This window comes from Sorex araneus, chromosome 4 (assembly GCF_027595985.1).
Source record: "Sorex araneus isolate mSorAra2 chromosome 4, mSorAra2.pri, whole genome shotgun sequence".
Lineage (NCBI taxonomy): Eukaryota > Metazoa > Chordata > Mammalia > Eulipotyphla > Soricidae > Sorex > Sorex araneus.
In genome coordinates, this window is record NC_073305.1 from 122,279,220 (window position 1) to 122,304,637 (window position 25,418).

The following is a 25,418-nucleotide window of genomic DNA, read 5'->3' on the forward strand; positions in this document are numbered from 1 at the left end:
TCTTACAAAATTGTACACACATCAGCACATTGTAGACTGAGTCAGGGTTATTGCTAGCCTCCCAAAACTGATGTAAGCTAAAATTATCTGAACTTCCAAAAGGAAAAAAAAATTTTAAAAAGTCCCTAATCTTCAAACCTGCCTTATTCTCAATTGTTTCTATTACTCTTTGTAGTCTCATACAAACGTGATTTGATATATTTGCTAAATAAAACTGCCACCTTTGTCTATTGTATGCTTCCGAGTAAAGCTCCAGGATATAAATACATGAAATAATTCTTTAATTTTAAAAGTTTGAAAACCACGGTGTAGTTGAGTTAAAATCAAATTTTGAGTGACTCGCTTCAAAAACGGAGGCCCTCGATTAGATACAGCTTTGCGGGGGAAACTTAAAAACAAGTTTCTAAGAGAGAGGAGGGTGATTCTGGTAGTGAAAGCGGTTGGTTAATAACATAGCACTCTCTTCCGCCCCTTCTCTCCACTCTTCCCGGACTCCCTGCTAGTATTCCAGGACTCAGCGATCCCTTCGGATGCCCTAGGGCCGAGGGAACAGCTTGCGGAAACTTGAGTCCCGCCCTCTCGTCTGGCCACGCCCCCAGCCCAACTGGCCCCGCCCCCGGAGCTTCCGGAACGCCCCGCTTTGGCCTTTTAAGGGGGCGGGGCTTGAAGTGGCCGCGGCCGGCGTTTCTCTCTCCGTTTCATGCCTCCGGGGCTCTAGCGTTATAGTTTCTCCTGGTGACCGGATTCCCAGAGCCCGGGTGAGTAACTGGAAAGACTCGGGGCCCCCAAAACGCATCCGTGAAGGACACGGGCTCACCCTGAGCGCCTGCGCACTGGCCCGCCAGCCAATGGGCTCGCGCTCGCCCGCCGACGGCCTTTGACCCTGCGCCCCTCGGGCTGACGCTTCGAGCTGAGCGCGGGGTGGGGGACTTGGTGCCACTCCGATCTGTCACTCTGATCCCTTCATTTCCTCTGGGCCAGCGCTCGGGCGACCCCGCTTGCCTCCTCTGGGCCACTTCTTTGCAGCCGAACCGCCGATCGCCGCATTTTGTTTTTGTGTGTGTGCGTGCGTGTGTGTTTTCCGCCTTCCCGGCCGTAGGAGGTTTGGGCATATTCCGAGACTGTCTTCCCGCACGGAATTCTCTGGACCCCAAACTGGGACTCGGCCGTGGCCTTGAGCTGAGGGGTAGGCTGGGGAGGATCGTGGCCTTTTTAGCTCCTTGTAAGCCTCAAGGGTGCCGAGCCAGGTGGCGGGCGAGAGCCCTAAGGATGCGAGGCCACCGCAGAGCGTGACTTTGCCGCTCTGCTCTGCAGGTGCTTGGCCCTGCCCGCTCACCCTTGTGTTTTGCTAAGTCTTAGTATCCGCTCTGCTTGGCTGGCATCATCTTTTCCCATTTTCCCAAAAGATCAATAGAGGCTCAGGCGGGGTCAAGACAGGGCTTTATTTATTTATTTTTTTTCTTGTTGCAGGACCCTAGGGATTTAAATGTTAAGGGAAAAGAAGTGCTATGAAAAATAAACAAGGGAAGATAATGCTGACTTAAGTGAATAAAAAAGAAAGATGTTTAAGAGTGAGTGGGTGGTTTTTGTTGAAGCGTTTTAGTGATGATTTGAAGGATACAAAATCACAGTGTATGCAAAATTATTTTGATGACAATGCGTTGTTCCCTTGAGGTCTATATGTAAACCCCGGAGTGACTGTGATTTATGACTTTTTAGAACCTTGCCTATAAAATCTCCCACCGTTGTGGGAGATTGGGCTATTAGCCATGTGTTGGGTCAAAAGGCAAATTGTCTTCAGATTACATTTGGGCTACAGTTTATGGGAAAGATCACAGTTCATTTTGTAAAACCATAATCTATAAATCATAGCAGAGCCACATGGTAATATATAGTTACGGTGTTCTCTAGACTTTTTTTCCTAATTAAGGTGTAGCTAGGTGGAATAGTACGAGAGCAAAAATTAAATTTCTAGAACCATACTTTGTTTGCTAGTTGTTTAATGTTAGATTAATTTTCCATTTGATCCCTCAAAGACTTGAAAAAAGTTACCAAAGTCTTTGTATCACCGTCCTGTTTTCTGTAAATGTTATTAGAAAAGCTCTGCTCTAGGCTATGACGATTAAAATGGACTGAAGATATTATGCATAATCATGTTTCTTTTACCCCCAGTTTCTTTTTCACCTCGCATTTACATTAAACACTAACTTAAGCAAAGAAACTTTGGGACAGAAACTCATCTTGAAAGTTTCAGATGTGTCTTCTGGTGTAAACTCTTTCCAGTCGCTTTTTAGAAAATAGATTTAGGGGGCCGGAGCGATAGCACAGCGGGTAGGGCGTTTGCCTTGCACGCGGCCGACCCGGGTTCGATCCCCGGCATCCCATATGGTCCCCCGAGCACCGCCAGGAGTAATTCTTGAGTGCAAAGCCAGGAGTAACCCCTGAGCATCGCTGGGTGTGACCCAAAAAGCAAAAAAAAAAAAAGATTTAGAAGAAAACAATACTGAAAAAGAAAATGCATTGGAAGTCTGTATACTTTTAGAATATAAATATCATAAGTGGACTTTGTTTTATTTTGTCATCTTCTGAGAAATAATATTTCTTGCAGAAAATATATTTTGAAGCAGTAATAGATTACATCTCAGACTTCGTCTAACCTCACAATCAGATATATACAGATGTTCAAGGTACTTGGAATCTATAGTGTTACAAACCAAATCTATAGTGTTATGATAGTTATAATCTATTATGATATGTTATAATGGAAATTGCAGTTTGAAGGAAACGGACTTCTAATAGATACCATTTCTAATAGGTTGAGTAGTGCCAGCTTTGGAAATAAGTCTTCAGTTGTCATTTATTTTTCCTATTAGGTGACTTTTGAAACTTTTTATTAAAGTCCTTATCAAATATGGGACTGAGAGATAGTACAGCAGATAAGAAATTTGTCTTCCATGCTGCCAGCCCAGGTTCAATCCTTGTCACTCCATCTGGTTTCCTGACCCCCACCAGGACTGATCACCAAGTACAAAACCAGAAGCCCTGAGCGTTGCCTTTTGTGGCTCCTAAGCCAGAAGAATAAAATCAAACAAATAGTAGATTCGCTATTACCTTCTCAAATTATTAGAACTGTTAGTCATATCAAGAGTTATATGATTCTACTGTTGGTATGGTCATTTTTTATTAATATGGGTTTTTAAAAATTGCTGTCTTTTTTGTCAGTTCTATCTCTGTTTAATAGACTGACTCTAACTCAAGTATATACACATATTAGGGCCTTTTTTAAAAAAGTACTTATCATGAATTACAAAGATTCTGATGATTGAGTTGTTTCAGACACGTGATGTTCCAATCAATCCTTTCAGCAGTGTTCATTTTCCTTCTCCATCAAAATGCCTTTCATTATATACCCCTGCCCATTTTCCTCCCTCTATGAGAAGCACTTTTTAATATATCTATATATTAAATATATATACATAAAACACTTGACACTAGTTTCAGTACTATAAGTACTGTTGCTGTCTTATGTTTCTTTATACCCCACGTATGAGGTATGAGAGAGACCGTTCTGTGTGGTGTCTCTCCCTCTGACTTCACTCAGCTTGATACCAGATTCATCCACGTAGCAGCAAATTGAATGGTTTTATCTTTGCTTTTGGCTGAGTAATATTGTATTATGTATATGTACCATAGTATTTTTACCCACTTACCTATTCTTAGACATTTGGCATGTTTCCAGATTTTGCCTCTTAGGATTGAGCTGTAAGAACATGGGCTGCAAATGTCTCTTCTCTATTGTTTTTGGGCCCTTGGAGTAGATTTCAAGAAGTGGAATTGTGGGGTAAATGGGAGCTCAATATCTAGTTCTCTAGTGTTTTTTAGGGATGTCCAAATTGTTTTCCGAAAAGGCTGGACCAGTGAACCTTCACACCAGCAGTGAATGAGGGTCCCTTATTCCCGCATCTGTGCCAGCCAGCACTACTTATTCTTGTTCTTTTTGAAGAGTACTAGTTTCTGTGGTGTGTGTTGGATATCTCACTGTTGTTTTCATTTCCATTTTCCTGATAATTAGTGATTCAGTGCATTTTTCCCATAAGCCCTTGACCATTTATAGGTCTTCCTTGAGGAAATTTCTGTTCATTGCTTCACCCCATTATTTGATGGGGTTGAAATTTTTTCATATAGTTCTATTAGTGTTGTATATATATGGTACATTAATCCTTTATCAGATGAGTGATAGGCAAATAGTTTATCCTAGTCAGTTGGGTGCGATATTTTGTTTACCACTTCCTTTGAGGTACAGAAACTTCTAATTTAATGTAGCCATTTGTTTATCTTGTTTCTATTTCCTTGGCCTGGGACATTGACTGCTTTCAGATATCTCTGGCTTCAATGCTTTGAAGAGCTCTGCCTATGTTTTCCTCAACATAACTTAAAGAGAAAGGTCTGATATTGAGGTCTAGAGAAAAAGAAAATGGGAGGCACTGCTCTCCCTGACGTTAAACTGTACTACAAAGTTGTAGTAATTAAAGGAGCCCAGAATAAGGACAAACTCCTATGTCAGTGAAATGGAATTGAAAACTGAGAGAGAAATCATCAGGTATATGGGCAGCCTCTTCAACAAATGGTGCTAGAAAAACTGGCCACGTTTAAAAAAAAACACAACAGCAAAAATCCATTCAGACTTCTAACTGTGCACAAAAGTCAAATCACAAAGGCATAAGAGAATATTTTATAGACTTCAGATATATGCCAAAGGAACCAGAAATTAAATTATTTAAAAAGTCTTCAATTATGTATTATATATATTACTAAACATGAATATTATGCTAATATTTGAGTCTTTAGGAACATTCTAGTAGAGGATATACTCATTTAGATATATAATTTGGTAAATAAAACAATTTAAAAAGCTGATAATGCTTTAGATTAATATTTTTCAATTGGGGCTATATGGTCCCCTATGGATATTTCAAGGGGTCACAGATCATGTAAATCGTGCACAATAGCACTAGCCTAGAGGGTCAGCTGGTAAGTGTGTTGCCCAAATAGCACATAAAAGAAGCAAGGTGAATCTTTGGAAAAAGATTAAGAAATACTAATTAATTAGATAATGAATAAGTACTTTATACTCTTGGAATTATTAAGCGCTCAATTAGAAGAAGCAACATTTGACTATGACTTGGAGGATGAATAGTACTTAAAAATTTTAAAAAAAGGTATTTATAGAGAATGAATTATGTTTTGGTATTTTTATTGCCTGTCAGACAGTAATCTTTAATCACCACATCATAATAAATACTTGTTCATATTTATTTAGTGTTACACTAAACCAGAATTTGTTCTAGGAATTTTATAACCATTAAATTCTCAGAAAATATATGAGTGAGGTAATTACTCATTGTACAGTTGAGAAAAGAAACAGGACAAGACCAGGGAATGTGTAGGTGAAAAAGCTGAAAAATGGCACATCTGGAATTTGAACATAGGCATTAGAGCACATACTTTGAGTCACAGTGTTCTGCATTTGGTTGAGATGACACTGCTAATTAAGATTTTGAGATTGGGGTAGAGTCAATGGATTTTAATGGTGTGGTAATTAATTAAAGTGAAATATAATCTTTATATGTATAGGCTAGAGAAAAGGTGACTACCATAAAAGATGTTTTGTCTTCATATGTCAATCAGGTAAATAAAACTAAGGGCTATTTATTTTCTTTTTCTTTGCTATTCATTTGTTTTGCGATTGAATTAGTTACTAATTAAAACATTGCACTTTACATTTTCTTCTATATACATTATTTTGCATGATTCACAAAATAGTTGTTTTACAAAATGAAGCAGTGTTCTTTTAAAGGAGGAGATTCAGTGGCATTTTCAGTGTCACGGGGCTAGGTTAGTAGGGCTCATTTGAACTTAAACCTTTAGGTTACAGAATAAATATTCTTTCCTATACGTATCCCTATGCAGTTCTCCAGCTAGTTACTTAGTATCTCAAAAATTATTTTCTTTTTTATAAATTCAATAGTTGTTTTTCCCACTTTCTATGATTCTTCAATATTCTTGTTATCACCTTTAAAATCCTTAACCCAGAGGGAAAGAACAAGCACAGTAGTTGCAGCATTTGCCTTACATGTGCCTAATCAGTGTTTCATCCCTGGCACCCCAGCTGGTTACCCACATACTGCACGCACTGCACTCATCAAGAGTCTCCCTGAGCACAGACCCAGAAATAAACCCCAAGCTGGTGTGGCCCCAAAGCAAATGAGTCATTCTTTTAAAAAGATGAAAATGAAAAAGAATAAATCGGATGTCTATCAAAGAAATTTTTCTTCCCTATGAAGCATTTTGTCATTAGAAGACAAAATATCAATATATTGTTTTACCCAGAGGTAACCGCTTGACATGTTTATTATTTGCTTACATTGTGTACATCTTTAATATCCTTTGGTATTATGTTTTTATGGGGCTGGAGCAGGCAGAGCCTGGCAAGCTACCCGTGGCATATTCAATATGCCAAAAACAGTAACAACAAGTCTCACAATGGAGACGTTACTGGTGCCCGCTCGAGCAAATCGATGAGCAACAGGATGACAGTGATTGTGTTTTTATATAAATCCTGTTTTTTTTTCTCTGTAATGATTAATTAGGTACACATATATCTGTATCCTCCTCACCTTGTCAAAATTCTCACTTTCTTCAAGGAAATGTTTTGTTTTTGTCACGATAACTTGGAAATTTTAGGTGAACAAGCAGTAGAAGCTGGCCTAAATCAATTACATCATCTCTATTGCTACACTACCACATTCTGAATGTAGAATTTTCACGTCTAGGTGTTGCACAGATATCAAAGTTCTTCAAAGTTTGAATGAGCATGTGATTTGACCATTTGCAGAAATAAGCAGACAGGTAGATCAATAATTCCTGTCCTCCAGTTTTCTCATGGAATTGAAAAAATGATTTATGAAAAAATTCCAAAATAATGCAATTTTGAAATCTGTGTGTCTTTTCCCAAAATTTTAATGTTTTCTTTTTAAAATTTTTATTTGTTGGTGTTTAGGCCACACCCCAATGGTGTTTAGGCCACACCCCAATGTGCTCAGGTCTTACTCCTGGCTCTGCACTCAGGGGACCATATTGGGTACTAGGGGTCAAACCTGAGTAGTCTGTGTACAAGACAAGCGCCCTACCTTCTATGTATATCCTATTTTTCTAGCCCCAGATTGTAGTATTATACTACATTTGTTTTACCATCACACAGAAAACACACTTAAGTGTTTGTTATGTCTAATTATACATATGCACTTTACATGTATAGACATGCATAGAATGAGTAGATAATCTGATCCTGAACATGCATTTGTGTATATTTATATACACTTTATATATTGTTTAATGTTTCTTTATGAGATAGATTCCATTTTTTTTTAATTGAATCACCTTGAGAAACAGTTACAAAGCTGCTCATGGTTGGGTTTCAGTCATACAATGTTCCAACACCCAATCTCCACCAGTGTACATTTACCACCACCAATGTCCTAGTTCCATCCCCACTCCCCCCAGCCCTCAGCCTTCAGCCTGCCCCTATATTAGGCACCTTTCTCTCTCTCTCTCTCTCTCTCTCTCTCTCTCTCTCTCTCTCTCTCTCTCTCTCTCTCTCTCTCGCCCCCCTGCACCTTCTTTTGGGTATTATGGTTTGCAATACAAGTACTAAAAGGTTTTCATGTTTGTTCCTTTACCTACTTTTAGCATGCAGTTCTTATCCAGAGGATCATTTTTAGCTATCATTGTCAGAGTGTTCCCTTTTCTTTCCCAACTGCCTTCTCCCCCAGCACTTGAGGCAACCTTCCACCTATGGACCAATCCTCCTGGCCCTTGTTTCTACTATCCCTGGGTATTAGTATCATTTAATTTTTTTTTTAATATCCCACAAATGAGTGCAATCATTTTATATCTGTCCCTCTCCTGTCTCAGTTCACTTACCATGTCCATCCATTTAAAGCAACAAATTAACATCTTGGACGGAGGTTTACTGTGGGTGAGTACAAGAGGCAGTGCTCTGAGACTAGCCCTGCCTCAGTGCTTAGGACTGATCCTTTGTAGTACCTAGAGCACAGCATTGGTGCCAGGGATTAGATCCAGTTAGCTGCATGCAAAGCAAGTTCTTATTAAACTTTTACCATTTAATGTTATGGGCAATTCTTACTTAATTGAGTTCTTATGGTAGTTGCCAAATGGTGATATTCTAATTCCATTATTTTATGTGAGTTTATTAATTGGCAGATTCTTGGCAGATTTTTACTCACTGTGTTGATGCTGAAGTTGTCTAGATTTAGTCCATGGCTGCTCCTTCGAACAGGCTCCTGTGACCTGTGGACATGCTTTACGTTTTGAGTGCTTCCTTACTTTGTAGCAAGCTTTTCCGTTTTTCTTGTACTTTCCCATCAGTCTTGGAATCAGCAGTTCTCTAAAGAGCCAGGTTCCTTTAAATTCAGAGGGGTGTTTAAAATGCCAAAATGTTGGCATGAGCCTTTTTTTTTTTGTCTTGTTCCTAGCTCTGTGCTCAGGCTCACTCTTGTCAGGGCTCAGAAGACTTTATGCAGTGCTGGGGATTGAGTACAAGTCAGTTGCATGTAAGACAGCATGTGAGATATTGCCTGACAATATCTGTTGTACTCTCTGACGCAGGTATGTTTGTTGCTACCAGGGTTTCTTTGGTTCTGGTCATTCAGCAGACAAAGGTAGGAAATAATGCGAAAATGTACCTACATTTGTATGCAGTACACCCATTTATTACCTATTCAAAGCAACACACCTCTACTGATACTGCCAATAGCTATCTGACAGCATGTTTTAGTCTAGTCTCCCACTTCATTTATAATACTTTTCTTCTTTTTTTGTCACTGCAAATCCTGAGCCGCATTTTCTAGCATACAGCGTTATTTGCTTGCTGCTTTGTTGGGTGGGGTGGTTGTGGAGGGCTGAGCTCCAAGCTGTGTTCCAGAGACCTTAGTACCCTCGTAGCATAGTCCTACCTGAGTGGGAAATTGAATGCTCAAACTAGGCAAGCTGCAGGTGGGGCCACTTGGGGAACTTCGGGCTGCAAGTGGTGGGGCTCCATGCACTGCTTGGGCAACTCCATGCTCTGTCTAGGCAAGTTGGTGGTCCCTTTGCTGTGTGCTCCCCCGATGGCTATACCTGGCCAGGGTTGGAGAGGGGCTTGTGCCAAGGATTGAATTTGCCACTGGATCCCTTATTCACTTCACTTTTGGGATGCACTAAAGCATTTTAAGATTTGCTGATCTGTACCATTGCATAGAACTTAGTAGCTAGAGTATAGCAGTTAATGTTTATTTCATATGTAAACTATCACATGATTCAAAAAGATGAACTGTGCAAGAAACTATGTTCATTGTAGACCCACTCATTCCTCCAATCCTGCTCCCCCATTTTTATCCTCCAAAATTTGCTACCCTTTTCCTCCTTACCTCATTAGATTTTTTTTTGTTTGTTATTGGGCTACAACACCTTGCAGTGCTCAGGGTTTATTTGTGGCTCTGCTCAGAGATCACTGGCTCTGGGGACCATATGTGATTTATGTGCAGGGCAAGTGCCTACATGCTATACATGCTATGCTTCTTTCCAGCCCCCTCATTAGATTTTTACATATTTGTCTTGAGTTTTTGTGTACTAGATGAAACACGTTACACTATGTAAATATGGACTATATATATATATGTATATATATATATATTACATTCCTTTTGTCTTTTTTTTTGCTATGGTAGACATAAAATTACATTGTCTTTTCAAAGAATGCTACTTTACTTTTCAGTCGATTTTTGCAGTCACAAACAGTGCTATTCATAAATTGATCTATTTGTGTTTGTGAATTTTCACATCTACCTGTATCTTCATCTGTTCCTTAAAAAAAATCCCTTGGGGTGAATAAATAATTTCTTTATTAAGATCTATTGTGTTGGTCTGCCACTGCTGAAATCTTTCCCAAATAATTTGTTTGAAAATGTCTTTATTTTGCTTTTACTTTGACATAGATGTCTTGATTTCTGTATTGACGATTATTTTCTTTCATCACCTTTTATATTCTTCCTTTAATTTGTTTCAACAAAGCCAATTATTGTTCCTTTTCTCAGTTCTTTATATTATAGAGTATATTGGTTCCACTAATTGGAACCAATTAGTTCCAATTTCCAGGGTCATTTTCTCTCTTTTCCCTGCCAGTGTATAAAGACTTTTGTATTTCTTAAAGAGTTTCCTTAAGCCCTTAGTTCATATGATATTTCACTCCCTTATGGGTCTTCATTTCTCTTTTTTTTAAATTTTTCTTTGAGTTGTTTGCATGTTTTCCTTCTTTTTCCCCATGGACTCTATGCACTTTAAGCATAAAAACTATGTTTTAGGAACTGGGAAAACAGTTTAGCATGTAATACACTTACTTTGCATGTCACTGAACCAGTTTTGAACCCCATTTTTACAGCCTATGTGGTACCCTGAACACTGCCCGGTGTTATTCCTGAGCACAGACCATGAATAAGCCCTGACGATCATTGGGTCTGACCCATAAACCAAACCAAAGTAGAATTATAAAACTGTGTCTTTTTAATCAGTTTAACACGTGAGGTGCAGAACTTAGTATTATTCTCCGGAATTCATATAACTGAATTATGTATCTTTTACTTTCATTTTACTTCATTGGGAAGAACATCACCTGGGTTCATAAGCCCCCAGAGCTTATAGGGCTGACCCTTATTTTAAAGAGTTATTTTATACAAACATTCAATGTTAGCATTTTTGCCAAATAGCTTTCTAATAAGACAGTTTTCAATAAAAAGTAGATTAAGTATTTTGTTCATGTACACATGTATCAAATTTTACATGTATATTAAACATTATGATACCATTTTAGAAGCATTAAATTGATGTTTATTACCTCTTTTCAATAAGATTTTCAAAGTTAAAAAATAAGATCTTTTGAATTGGGAGTTTCTGATTTGTGCTCTTTTTTTCCTGCTCTGTTCTTTTTCTTATTTGATTTCTTTTCAGAAATGTCATTAACATTGATTATTATTATTATTTTGTGAAGTCATTTCTTTAATTAAAAGCAGTGCATTGAAATCCCCTTAGTCTTAGGCTTTATTGTACTCCTAAGTATTTCCTTTTTGAACTTTGAACCTTCATTTTCTTTATATTTGTAAAATTTTACGAGTCATTAAATATTCCCTCCCTATATTGATACATCCAACTTCTGTCCGAATAGTGAAACTAAAAATATTAATCATCATGTTTATCTAAAAAATGTAATTGTGATATCCCCATATATAGATTCTGCGGCAGACAACAGTACTTGGTGATCTACTTAATGCACTTAAAATTTTTTCAAAGTAGTAAAGTTTATGGATCTTCATTTTGAATAAATTAGAAAATACTACTGATACCACTTACTAATTATTGTTTTCAATGAATTGCAGATAACCATTTACCATTTTGGAATTCAAAGTATGTCATCATGGCAAAGTTTCGAAAAAGGAATTGCATCATTTTGTCATTTTTTATTTTATTTATTTTCTGCTTGATGATGGGTTTAAAAATGCTGAGACCAAATAAAGGTACTTTGGGAGATCCTTTTGGACTTGACCTCCTTCCAGTTTTCAGTAAACGGACATCTCATGTGAAAAAAGTTTTTTATTCCCAAAAGAGTGACAAAATCAACATTGAAACAAATACTGAGAATTTAAAAGGCGTTGAAGTTGTTGTGAAAGATTCTAAAGCCTCTGAACCTTACCTGGAAGAACAGTCACCTCTGAATTACTATTTACATGTGTTTTACTATAGCTGGTATGGAAATCCACAATATGATGGTAAATATGTACATTGGAACCACGCAATCCTGACGCATTGGGACTCAAGCATAGGTGATAATTATCCACAGGGGAAACACAGTCCTCCAGAAGACATTGGCTCTAATTTTTACCCTGAATTGGGAAGTTACAGCTCTCGAGATCCTTCTGTCATTGAAACCCACATGAAACAAATATCCTCAGCTTTGATTGGTAATTATTTTATTTGTGTGTATTTTATACTTAGAAATACATATGTGTTTATCTAGATATATACATATTAAAATGTATAGAGCAGTAAATTACTCAGTAATTTCATATTGTTTCTAATTTTAACTTATAAACTTCAGTGCATATGTTTTTCTTCATTTAACTTAGAAAAGGAGAGGTATCATTTTAGACTTTCTGTTGAAGTTACATTAATTCATAATACAGGATTCAGGTGTACATCATTAGGAGTTAGTATAAATTACATTAAATGGAACACTAATTTACATCTTTTCCCATATATTTCATTCCTTTAAACCAATTTACTAAATCTTGTTCTCCTATCCATTGTGATGTGATTTGGTTTATAGTCTGAAATTTTATTTTATTTTGTTCATTTTGTTTCTTTATAAACCACTTATTAGTAAAAAACATACTCTATGCATAAAATCTAGGACTGTCATACTACAGATGACAGAATTTTATACTTTATTTTATTTTTTAAGCAGATTTGTGTTCCTTTGTATGTTTATTTTACATCATCTTGATCTAATCATCCTGTTGATGTATGCTAAAGTACTACTCAGATCTTATCTATTACTAATGGTGCAGCAGTGAACATGGGGGTTGCTTATATCTGTACAATTTTTTTTTTTTGTATTTTCAGGTAAATTCCCAAATGTAGGACAACTGGATAGTATACTATTTCTAATGTTAATGTGTTAATTTTTTTGGTTTTGGGGCTACACTTGGAAATACTTAAGGATTATTCCTAGTTGTGCTCTCAGGAATTACTCCTGTCAGTGCTCAAGAGGATCATATGGGCTGCTGGGGATCAAACCCGGGCTGGAAGCGTGCAAGGCAAGCGCCCTACCTGCTGTACTATCTCTCTAGCCCCTCTATTGTGAGAGAAATTTCCATATTTTTTTCTTATAATGCCTGCACCAATTTATATCCCACAAGTAATCTACAAGGGTTTCCTTATATACTAAACAGGGTTCGGTGTACATGCAGTCTGTCTGTTCTCTTCAGCTTTTGTGGCTTCTTGTCTTTTAGATAATAGTGATTCTTCCAAGTCTGGGATGATATCTTATCTAATGTTGACTTAATCTTTCTGAATAACAAAAGATGATGAGTATCTTTTTCATATTCCTTTGGCCTTCTCTCCTCTCTAAAATGTCTATTTCGCTAGTTCCTCCACATTTTGATTTGAGTTACTTATTTTAATGTTTTCTATATTTTATGGTTTGGGTTCTAACATAAAATTCATTTTGAGTTAACTTTTGCTCATCATGTGAAAGTGTGATCTGACCCTTTTCTCCTCCTCCTCCTCCCCCTCCTCCTCCTCCTTCTCCTCATTATTATTTCGGCAAATTCTGACCCTTTTGTTCTTTTCACTTTTAGGGACCTTTTTGATATGAATGTCATTCCTTTGTTACTATGCCATATAACTTATACGTTATTTCATCTTTGTTTTGGTGTGGTTACTTCTGTTTCATCTCTGTATTTATTTCTGCTTCGTCTTTGAGTTCACCAGTTTGATTTTGGCTTACTCTTTTGTGCTCTGGAGCCCCCTTTTTTTTTTTTTTATTTAACCACTGTAGTCCTTGGTTCTATTATATTTGTCTGGACTTCTCTTAAACTTTCCCTCATTCTTTTTCTCTTTCTCTGTCTTTGTTGAAGCTCTCTTTCATCGATCTCTTCATTTCACTGAGTATCAATTTATTGGACTATTGGTTTTTCAGGTAATCTAAACTTGAGTGTGCCTAGTCAATAGCCAGCTGGGATTGTGCAGTTGTTACTGCTCATAGCACTGAGGTTTAGTGGCCTGGGGGTGACTGGATGATTCACGTTTGTGAATGTTCAGACTCGCCTGTTTCTTGAAATTCCAGGTACCAAGTACCTCACTCTCTGTCGTGAAGGATACGGGGAGTCTGGTACTGGGGGGCTTCACATTCCGTAACACCTGGTCATCTCTGGTGCACATTTGAGACCTGGCAATAACAGTAACTCATAGGCATGTGTGCTTATTTCCCGCTGTAGCACTGAGTTTCAGCGAACCTGGACAATGGCTGGGAGTTGTTGTTGTGAGTGGCAGGCTCTGACTCTATCAGCATGAACCAAAAAGCCGTTGGCAGCAACCAGGACCTCTATATTCTCAAGTGTCTGACTGCTGCTTAAAGTGCCAACAACATGCAGATCTGGGCAGCAGCTGAGGAGACCATGTTAGATCAGATCTGAAATTAGGCCGAGCTCTCAGCTCTGTGCAACAGAACACACAGTGAGGTACAGGCAGGAGGTGGAGTATAATTGGCTGCCCGACACATAAGGAACAGCCAGGGCATTGCTAGCACAAGTCCCGGAGGGCATGTTTGTGCCAGTGTAGAGCAGCTCGAAACAACCATCCGGTGAGTGCCTTTATGGCTGTCCAGTGGTGGCCACATGCTGGATTCCCAGAATGGGAGTGTTGAGCAGCCGCTTTGTCACCGGCCCTGGAGAACTGGACAGTGGTTTGGGAGTATGTAGGGGGAGCTACAGAAGCACGTGGGGCTGGCCCAGTGCTCCGTTCACTGCAGGGAGTTTCTGGGTGCCAGTATTCAGCGGCCTTCCACAGATCCTGGATGGCCGGGCCCCTAGAGACCCATGCAGTGCTCAGAATGCTGGGTTTGGAGGCACATTCTTTAGTGTCCTGACCTTCATGCCCTGTCGTTTCTAGGACTCCAGTAACTTACGAAGTAGCTGTATGGCCGTGGTTGCTGTCTTCAGTCGTGCTGGATTCAAGGGGAGGCTATGGCCTGAGAGCCAGCAGGGGACAGCACTGTGATGCTAGTAGAGTTCAGAGATGGGCTGGCCCTGAACCTGCAGGGGCGTGTCAGCGTGTAGGCTCTCTTTGGCCACGCAGCTGAGCACCATTAGTCTCCCAGGGTATGGCTGGCTTGCTGGTAGTCATTTTCTCCGCATCCAGATTGCTGTGCTGGGTGGAGCTTCCCTCGGGTATTTGCTCTTAGGGTTTGTTGCAGTGGTGAGTGAAAACCAAAGTAGTGTCCACCAGTGATGCCCGCCAGTGATGCCCTCAGTCATGGTGCGGTCTCCAGCTCCTCCCCTCTCCTCCACTCCTCTTACCTTGCCCCTTCCCTCTCTCTCTGCTCCCCCTCTTTCCTCTCTTGTCTCTTCTCCCTTTCCTCCTCCTCCTCCTCTCTCCTCTCTTACTCTCCTTCCAGCCCTGGAATTAAGCACAAGAAGCCATGAAATACAGGAAGTGTAGTTCACAGCAGTTGCCATACATACTTTTGTCCTGTTTGGGGCCCACACCGGCAATAGACAAGGAATCACACACTCCTCAACCTTTGGAGCTGCCTCTCAGGCCTTAAAAATTTTTAAATTTTAAATTGCCTATTCAGTAATTTTAGCATTTTTTTTTAAATCTCGGTTCCATTCTGTTGATTTTTGTTTGTTTCCTAGCAAAACTATTTTTCTTGCTTTTTTATGTGCCTTAGCATTTTTAAACTAAAGTGCGCTTTTCTATGTAATTTAAATGGTGCTCAGATTTGAAGAAGGACTTACCTCTTTTTTTTTCTCTATCTTTAGTTTGAAAGAATATGTCAGTGTTTGAAATCATGTGAAATAATGTCATATTGCCCTGGTACATGACAGGGCATAGCCATGTGCTTTTGTGGGCTGCCTTGCAGCATATATGCATGTATTATAAGGACCACAAATACCATTGAGGACTTTTTTCCCTTTTACTTGAAGAATCTATTGACTAATTTGGTTATTAGTACCATTTTCTAGTGACATTTCTTTATATTGGTATCTTAGGTTATATTTCTTAAGTATATTTATGTACATTATATGTTATTTATCATATATAATGATACTACAAATTACTTGATTTAAATGGTATCCTCTTCAGTTATTTTACTGTTGTCTGCTTAAGTGGTTTTGCTAATCTGTCAGTTGAAAGTAGTAGTACAAGAAGAAAATTTCTTCACTTTCTTAAATCATCTGATAAAATTTAATGAACCATACAAAAATTTCACATAACTATTTATAAAATGGTATATTATACAACAATAAAAGTAATGAACTGTCATACTCCAAAATAAATAAAAGGACTTAGTAAATAAAAGTACATAGTGCTAAGTAGAAGATAGTAGCCTGAAAAAAGTTATTTAGAAGAATATATTATGATTACATGGTGCATTCTGGAAAAAGCAAAACTACTTAGGGAGTAAACCAAATCAGTCAAGTGCCACTGGAGTTGAGGAGGAGAAAGAGGAGGAGTGAAAATTAATAGGTGGAGGAGAAAATTTAGTAAAACTGGTCTGTATGATACTGTAGTGGTAGCAGCATACATGATGCTATATATTTATCAAACTCCAAAAACAAAAAAAAGAGTAGTTACTCTAAGAAAAACTGTGGGCTCTGGTTAATAATTATTTATCAATATTATTTTATCATTATAGTAAATGTAACCTCCGTAGCTTGCCAGGCTCTCTGAGAGGAGCAGGGGAATCGAACTTCAGTTGGCTGCCTGCAAGGCAAATGCCCTACCGCTGTGTTATCGCTCAAGCTATTGAGAGTATCTCGCCCGCACAGCAGAGCCTGGCAAGCTACCAATATGTGTGTTCAATATGCCAAAAACAGTAACAACAAGTCTCAAGATGGAGGTGTTACTAGTGCCCGCTTGAGCAAATTGATGAGCAACGGGATGTCAGTGACAGTGACAGTGACAGTAAATATGCCAATATTGATGAAAGATATGCATAACTGAAAAACGTATGTGGCATGGAACCTGGTGTATTGGCAGGTAATACCCAGAGACTGTACTTTCTTTGTAGCTTTTCTCTGAACCTAAAATTTACTCTAAAATGTAAAATCTATCGATTGAAAGATAGTGATATCCAATAAAGAATTCATATATATGTATACATATATATGTTTAATATGTGTAGTACAAATTCCCAAGTCTCATGAAACCTTAATAAAATTAAAAAAACACTTTAAGAGAATGTTTCCTTTTTAATATTAACAGTTTAGTTTAAGAATACCTAATAGTCATTTCTGTTTCTGTACTAATTCTTTTCTTTGTTCTTATTAGGCGTTTTAGCTCTCTCTTGGTACCCACCTGACACAAGTGATGAGAATGGATTACCTACTGATAACTTGGTACCAACTATTTTGGATAAAGCTCATAAATATAACCTGAAGGTATTTTGTTGTCTTTAATTGAAATATATGTATTTGATGGATAGCCTTACATTACTTTTAGATGTGCAACATAGTGTTTTCATAAGTACTTATTTTTAAATGATTATCATAGTTAGCCTTATTAATATACATCACCATATATAATTATAGATTTTGTTTTCTTGTGATGAACACTTTTAATACTCTCTTAGTAATTTTCAAATATACAAATAGCATTGTAAACTAGTGTGACCATGCTTTGAGTTACATCCCCAGAATTTACTTTATAACTGAAAATTTGAACCTTTTTTTCCTTTGGTTTGGGGTCATATCTGGTGGTGATTGGGAGAACTTGGGTCCCTGTGATACCCAGGATAAGATTCAGGGCCTCTACATTGAAAACTATGTATGCTGTACCCTGTTGAGTTGTCTGTCAGGGCCCTTTTACCTTTATTTGCAGTTTCTTGCTTGTGAGAACCTAAACATAGTGGGGCTGGGAGGTGGGGCAGGGATACCCCTGGCAGTGCTAAGGGACCACCAGGTTTATACTGGGCAGTACTCAAATGACCATGCTATGCTAGATAAGATGTACAGGGCCTCACACCTACACATTAGGTATTATTGTACTTTGAGCCACACATCTGGTCCTGGAAATGTATTTTAACCATCTTCACCCATTTCACCCAGGTTCTCACCTTTTTTCTTCTTGTATCTCTATGCTAAGTAAACTTATTTAACTGTCTACTAGGAAGAACCTAAGAATAGTTTCAAGAGTATGAAATCTAAATCCAAAAAAACTTTCAGTTTTACCGCTTACAAATTAGGTATATAAATTTTGTGACTTTGAATCCCATTATCTCAATAGGAAATATATACTAATTATATATTATATATAAATATATATGAAATATATACAAAATACTAGGTGACTGCATGCTTATTAGTGACTAGCAAAGAGTGAGCATTATAGAAGTACAATAAGCAGAGTGTTTTTGCTTAGATAATTTACTAAATGCTAGAGAGATAGCTCAATTGCTGAGTGCATACTTTGTATACAGAAGACTCAAGCTTAGTATCTAATACCACAAAGTACCCTAATACCACTGTCAGGGATTGGAGCCATAGCACAGCGGGTAGGGCGTTAGCCTTGCACGTGGCCGACCTGGGTTCGATTCCCAGCATCCCATATGGTCCTCTGAGCACTGTCGGGTAATTTCTGAGTGCAGAGCCAGGAGTTATCCCTGTGCATCGCTGGGTGTGACCCTCCCCCCTCCAAGAAAAGATTATTACCAATAACACTGACAGTTGCCCCCTTAGCAGAGTCAGGAGTAGCCTCAAGCACTACAGGGGTGGCCACAAAACAAACAATAATAATTCAGTATCTGTTGAATTTTGAGTAATAATTGAGTATACAAAAATTTCTGAATTTCAATATATGAAATTTGAGAAAATAGGTTCATTACCAACAAAATATTAATTGAGAATTATTTAGTAACCAATATTACCAAACTCCATATTAATGAAGAACGATTGTCATACTCATTAAACTGAGTACAATAAAAAAACTATTTCTGTCGTCGGTATTATTAGTATCATTTTATATAGTATCATTTCTAAACAAAGTTTATAAATCTAGAAAATAAGTCTAAATAGTTATTTGTCCTAATATAATTTTAAAGTACTTTTAAAAAACATGAGAATTAGCTAAAGTCCATTAGATGTGAGTTCATTAAAGTGACTCAGACTAAATATATGCAAGCATGTAGGATTTCTACATTACAGAAAAAGATATGGGAAAATAGAAATTGAAAATAATCTAGCAACAGGTATCAAAAAAGGATTTGTTTTTCATGAAGATTATAAAACACTTGCACAAATAGAAGACAGTTTGATTGGAAGATTCAAAATTGCAAACATGGTGATTCCAATGTTTCTATTTATCTAATGTAATTGGTAGATTTTATTTAATTCTAGTTAATCTTTCTAGAAAAAAGTAAATAAATATACATTTTATCTAATTAGAGATAATAAAATGGTATAGGTGTTTGACTTGCACACAACCCACTCCGGTTCCATCTTTGGCTACATATGATTTCCTCAAATACTTCTAGGACTGATGCCTGAGCACAGGACAGGAGGGAGTAAGACTTGTTCAACTAGATGTGGTCCACTCCTTTCTCTTCCCCCAAATGATGTTTATTAACGAGGAGAAAACTTACCTTTCTAGATTACAACTGGACTATAAGACATAGAAATTAAGAGTGTGATGTTTGGATAGTAAAGAAAAAGAGATCAATGAAATCAGTAATAGAAACTAGATTGTTCAGTTTGAAACCCAATGTGTAATTCAGTAATAATTTAAAATCAGGTATAAGAAAATACTTATTAATCATCATAACTTTATGGCACTAGTGGATACTCTACATTCTGCTACTTTTTAAAAAAAATTTTCATTTTATTTTTGGATGAAGGACACATCCAGAGGTGCTCAGGTTTCAGTCCTGGTTGTGTACTCAGGGATTACTCCTGGTATTACCAAAAATCAAGCTCTAGTTGGTTGTGTGCTAAGCATGTGCCTTACATGGTGTATTGATACCACCATAGTTCTTTTTTTGTCATAGAAAATAATAGGATTACATTTCTAGTGGTATTTATCTTCTGAGAAACTTGTGTATTGTTTCCCATAGTGTTGACCCATTTTACATTCCCACAATATGTAAGATCTCTTTTACCTCCATCTTCATAAACACTTGTTACATAATGACAGTTGCCATTTAGGTAGACATATGGTAGCAGTTTTGTAGTTTTAATTTTTCACTTTCTTGATGATTATTGATGTTGAACATCCTTCTATATCTTTTTACCTCGAGAACCATGAAAGTGAAATGAAATATAGCAGAACTTTGGGATATAGCAAACGTCTATAAAAGGAAGTTCAGAGGTAACTGCGTACCGCAAGGGAAATAAACAATTCTCAGATACTGCCTGACCTTTTACATAAAGGAAGAAGAAAATGAATACATATTCCACAGTTAAAAGAATAAAAGCAAAACAAAAAAACAGGAAATAATGTCAGACTTAAACTAAAATGGAGAATCAGCAACAGTAAATAATACCAGACTTAAACTAAAAGGAAAATCAAATTGACAATGCTTAAGTTGTACTCACTATGTTAGAAATAAAATAGGTCTCAAATAAATCAGAAATGAAAATGAAGTAATAGCTTATACTCTATAAACAATTATAAACCAATATTGGTCAATCTAGGAAAAAATGGGTAAGTCTTTAAAAACATACTCTACTAAGACTGAATTATGAAGGAGTAGAGAATCAGAGCAGAACAGACCAAGTCTTAGTAAGGTGATTGAATCAGTAATCAAAAATCTCTGACAGGAGTCTAGGATTAGATAGCTGCATTGATTAACTATGCCAGGTCTTCAAAGAATTAATACAAATCATTCCTTTTTAAAAATTATTTTTAAAATTGCAGCACCTATAATGCAAACCATTACGCTTCTGCCCCCACTGCTGCTGCCCAACTGGAAAAGCCACGCCCTTCCCAAATCATTCTTTTAACTCCTTTCCCAAAAGAAAAGAAGTGAGAACATTTTCAAAATTATTTTACCTAGACTGGTATTACATTGTACCACCACTTGACAGCTTTTGATGACGAAAGAAAAGTACAAGTCAATATCTTTCATGATAATGGAACAAAAAAAAATCTTTGACAAAATATTAGCAAACCAGATTCGATAGTACACCGATAGTACACAAAAAGTGATTACACATCAAGATACAATGGCCTTTCTACAGGGATGCAAGGGGATTGAGCACCTGCAAATCATGTAATGTGGTCTATACCAAATAAACAACAGCAAGGATAAAATGTGTATCTCTGATTTGATTTATAAAATGTAGTAGATATTAACATTCATTTATAATAAAGACACAATACTCAGTATAGAGGAGAAATACCACAAAATAACAAAACTCATGTATGATAAGCTCACAGATTCATGAATGTCAGCATCCTTCTTAACAGTGATAAGCTGAAAATTATTACTTTAATATCAGGAAGTGGTACCTTATGCTACTACTTCTTTCAGATTAGTACCAGAATTCTATCTCAGGCAACTAGGCAAGAATTGAAATGTATAGAAATTGAGGGATATGTACAACTATCCCCATTTGCATATTACATATTTATATATAGAACCCCAAAATTCTGCCAAATAAATGATTAGAATAAACAGATGTATCAAATCTTCAACATATAAAATCATTACACAAAACCACATTTCTTCTTTGATTCCTAAAGCCCATCGGATGTTTAAAAGCTACTTGTTTAAGCTACTTCATTAATTTCCAAATAACTGTAGATTTCTTATGTTGTTGATACCTCATTTCATAACATTGTATTCAGAAAGAATACTTTCATGGTTTGAATCCTTTAACATTGTTTAAGTCTTGATTTGCATTCCATCATGATATCTATGGAATATACCTTGTGCTCTTTAAAAGAATGTGCATTCTGCTATAGCTGAGTATAGTTTCAGACATTCTTGTTAGATCCTTTCAATTCAATGTTACAAATCAAACCCATCATGTTTCTTTTTAGTTTTCTGTCTATGTGTTATCCTTTCATGAAAGTAGAGTTAGGGTTCTAAATTCTTTAATACTTTTTTCTTCCTTCATGTCTATTAGAATGTCTTTGGTGTATTTAGGTAGCCTGATGAATTATGTCATGGTCATGTTGTTGTTGTTAATGAATCCCTGTATCATTATATACTGGCTTCCCTGGCTGCTTTTTTTCTGTTTTTAGCTTCAAATTTATTTTGCCTACTGTAAATTTATGGCTGCTTTCTTGTGAATTCTACTTGAATAATTATATTTTTGTCCATCGCTTCATGTCTAGCTGTGATCTTAGAGCTGAATTAATTCTTGCTGGTAGTTTATAGTTGGGTATTTTTGTTTTCATCTGTGGCTTTTGATTGGTCAATTGACAACTTTTTTTTTTCTTTTTGGGTCACACCCAGCAAAGCTCTCAGGGGTTGCACCTGGCTCTGCAATCAGGAATTTATTCCTGGCAGTGCTCGGGGTACCTTATGGATAGAACCCAGCTTGAGTGCGTACAAGGCCATTACCTTACCCACTGTACTATTGCTCTAGTCCCAGAATTGACTTAACTTACATAAGTTAAATTTGATTTGTAAAGATGTTTGAATTCCATGATACTAAATCACTTTGTTGTTATTTTTACAATTTCTTTTTTTTTTTCTATCTGCTTTTGTAAATTGATTCTTTTCTGTGTGTGGTGTTGTGTTGTTTCCCTCCTTTTTTTCACATGTTGTAGGTTTACCCGTTGTGGGATAAAAAAAATAAAATTAAAGATCTTATAGATGGAGCAGCCAATTTTAGACTTATTGCAGCTTGATGTTGATAATCTTTAAAGGTTCAAACTTTTATTATTTTGTTTTACATTATTATTATAGTATACATATATTGTTGTGTATTTGCTAACACTTTATAGTTGTGATAGTTATCTTTGCTTTTTCTTTAACCTTTATACTATAGCTTAGTATTTAACACACCATCCTAATATAGCATTATCAGTGTCTGTCTTTCACTTTACTGCTTTATACACTTTCATGTGCTTTCCATGTGACTTTATTGGTGTCTTATCTTTTTAACTTGAAGATCTTTCAACACTTCTTCAAGGCAGAGCTAGTGGTGGCAAACTACATTAGACTCTGTTTTTATTTTTCTTTGTATCTGAAGGAAAACTTTGCCAGATAAAATATTCTTCTTGGCATTTAAATTCGTCAGCACTTTGGAAATGTCATTTCACTCTGTCTTTACTTGTAAAGTTTCTGCTGAGATGTCTGCTAATAGCGTAATGTGAGTTCCTTTGTGTGTTATCTCTCCCGTAGTCCTTTCCTTAAGGTCCCTTGTGACAGCTATAAAAGGATGATGTATTGTCTTCATAGGCTTCAGTGTCTAGGTCTCTCCTCAGGTTTGGGAAGTTCCCCAGTTTATTTCTTCAGATGAGCTCTTCTCTTTTCTCCTCTTCCTCTTCAATATCAATTATTTTGATATGACTATCCATCAAAAAAAGACAAAGCAACTCACCCAGGCTTTCTTTACTCTTTTTAAAATGTAGACTCCCACTTTGTTATTTCTAAGTACTTACCATGTTACTTATTCTTTCTTGTGTTGCGTTTTCCCTGCTTCAGACATATTCCATTGCATACTTCTCATTCATTGAATTCACATCTTCAGTATTTCCGTTTATTCTTTTTTTTTTTCCTTTCTGGTAAAGAACTCATTTCCATTCACTCATTCACTCATTTATTTAACGTTCCTCACTAATTTACTTATTTGTTGATTTTACTCACAGAACTGTCTCAGAATCATTTTTAAATTACTATTATTTTTCTTTGAGTTCAGGTGCAGACTGTCATTTCCTTTCATGATATCACCTCCCTAACTTTGCTCATTGTCTTCAGTGAATAGATTGTTTTGTCCGATAGCGCTTTTGAGTTTTTCTTCAGTGTTTGTAATTATGTACTTCTGTACACTTCTAACACACTCTTTTTATGGCAAATTTGGCTTGCTTTGCTTTACAGTTCTTATTACACTGGCTATTGGACTCTTAGGTTTCGCAGAAGATTGTAATAAAGCTCACTTGTGGTTTCTGGATTCTTTTTTCAAGAGCTTTCTCTTGCAATTGCACATGGATGGCATCTTGTAGAAGGATGGGACAATAAAATAGGTAAAATCCAACTTTAGCAGTAGGTTCACAGGCTTTGTTGGCAGACTAAGATCCAGGGGAATTATACCTAAACTTCCTACTGAACATATTCTCGTTAATGACTTTTAAGATTCTTATATGTCTCTTTCTAATCTCTCTAATACTAAGGTGGAGAATATGTAATCTCCCTAATACTAAAGAATTATAATTAAATCTTATAATTCCCATCTGAGTATTCTGGGTGCTGATAGGGAGATTTAGAAATAGGATTTCTCAGACTTTTCATGTTCACCTTACACTCACTGGCTATGATATTTTTCTCTGTTGGTATGCTGGAATTATTTTGGGAAGATTAGACTACTTTATATTCTCTCTGCCTTTCACCCAAGTCTTCTTTTGCCCAATTTATGCCCAGCCATGATGAGAGGGATCTTGGTGATTGGGCTGACTTATCTTATTCTGCACCTTGTACAGAGATTTGTCTTCCTCTTCATCTACACTGGTGTGTGACACTCCTCCCAGCACCATATCACAAAACACTCATAATGACTGTTTTGTTCATGTATAACAGTATAAAGACAATAGAACTGAAGAGTAATAGAATTGAGCTTGTGGAGGAGGGCTGAGAGATGTCCTGGCCACAGTTGGTGAAAGGAAGTAGGTACTCTGGTGGCGAGTGTGGTGTTGGAATGTTGTATGTATAAAACTGTCATTAATGGTGTTGTGAATTGCAGTACCAAAAATGGTACATGAAAATGGACAATTTTAAGAGATGAATTGTTTTATTATTTTTTTAAATATTTATTACATAAATTTATTATATTCATTTATTACATGTTGCTGCCATTATTCTCACTCTATCAGATAATTTGTTTTCTGAAGTTTACTTTGCAGGGAAGAGAAGAGACTGACAAGGTCAGAACTAGTCACATGAAATGAAGGGATATTTATAGGATTCCTATTCTCTAATGAAAAAATGCAAACACATTTTTAGTATTAGTTTAACAGATTATTCCAAATATAAGGTGGGAATAGTGACTAGGTCTCATCATTAAGTAAACCTTTAACATAATTTTGAAGTTGTAAATTTACATTCTTACTTTGCCTTATGCATTTATTAATACTGATAGTTTAAATTACATTAAACATTTTATTCTCTACTTTCAAATGAAAGATAACATGTATGATTCAGCTTTAATGTATTATGACAGGGAAAACAACATTTATCCTAAAGAAAGTATTACCCATAATAATAGGTAATATGAACATTAAAATGCTTTTTAATGTTCTTTACTTTTTTTGTTGAACATTTTTCAACAAAATTAAAAAGCAGACATCATGATCACTGAGAAATCTGTCTTTCCTAGTAAGACACAATGTACTACAGAAATGAATTTGACTGTTTTGCTAAT

At 36.7% G+C, this 25,418-nt stretch overlaps 1 protein-coding gene across 2 annotated transcripts in view; it reads left to right on the forward strand.

The window, feature by feature from the left end:
- The first annotated feature begins 625 nt into the window (after positions 1–625).
- The window catches only part of MANEA (mannosidase endo-alpha), a 31,105-nt gene continuing 6,312 nt past the window's right edge, over positions 626–25,418 (forward strand). Inside the window, exons 1-3 of one of the 2 annotated variants that reach the window (XM_004605749.3) lie at positions 626–758; positions 11,490–12,071; positions 17,167–17,276. In XM_004605749.3, coding sequence (XP_004605806.3) covers positions 11,528–12,071; positions 17,167–17,276 — 654 coding nt within the window. In that variant the 5' untranslated portion in view covers positions 626–758; positions 11,490–11,527. Of the gene's footprint in view, positions 759–8,637; positions 8,742–11,489; positions 12,072–17,166; positions 17,277–25,418 lie in introns of those variants that run through there. The other variant, XM_055136022.1, reaches the window with a different exon arrangement.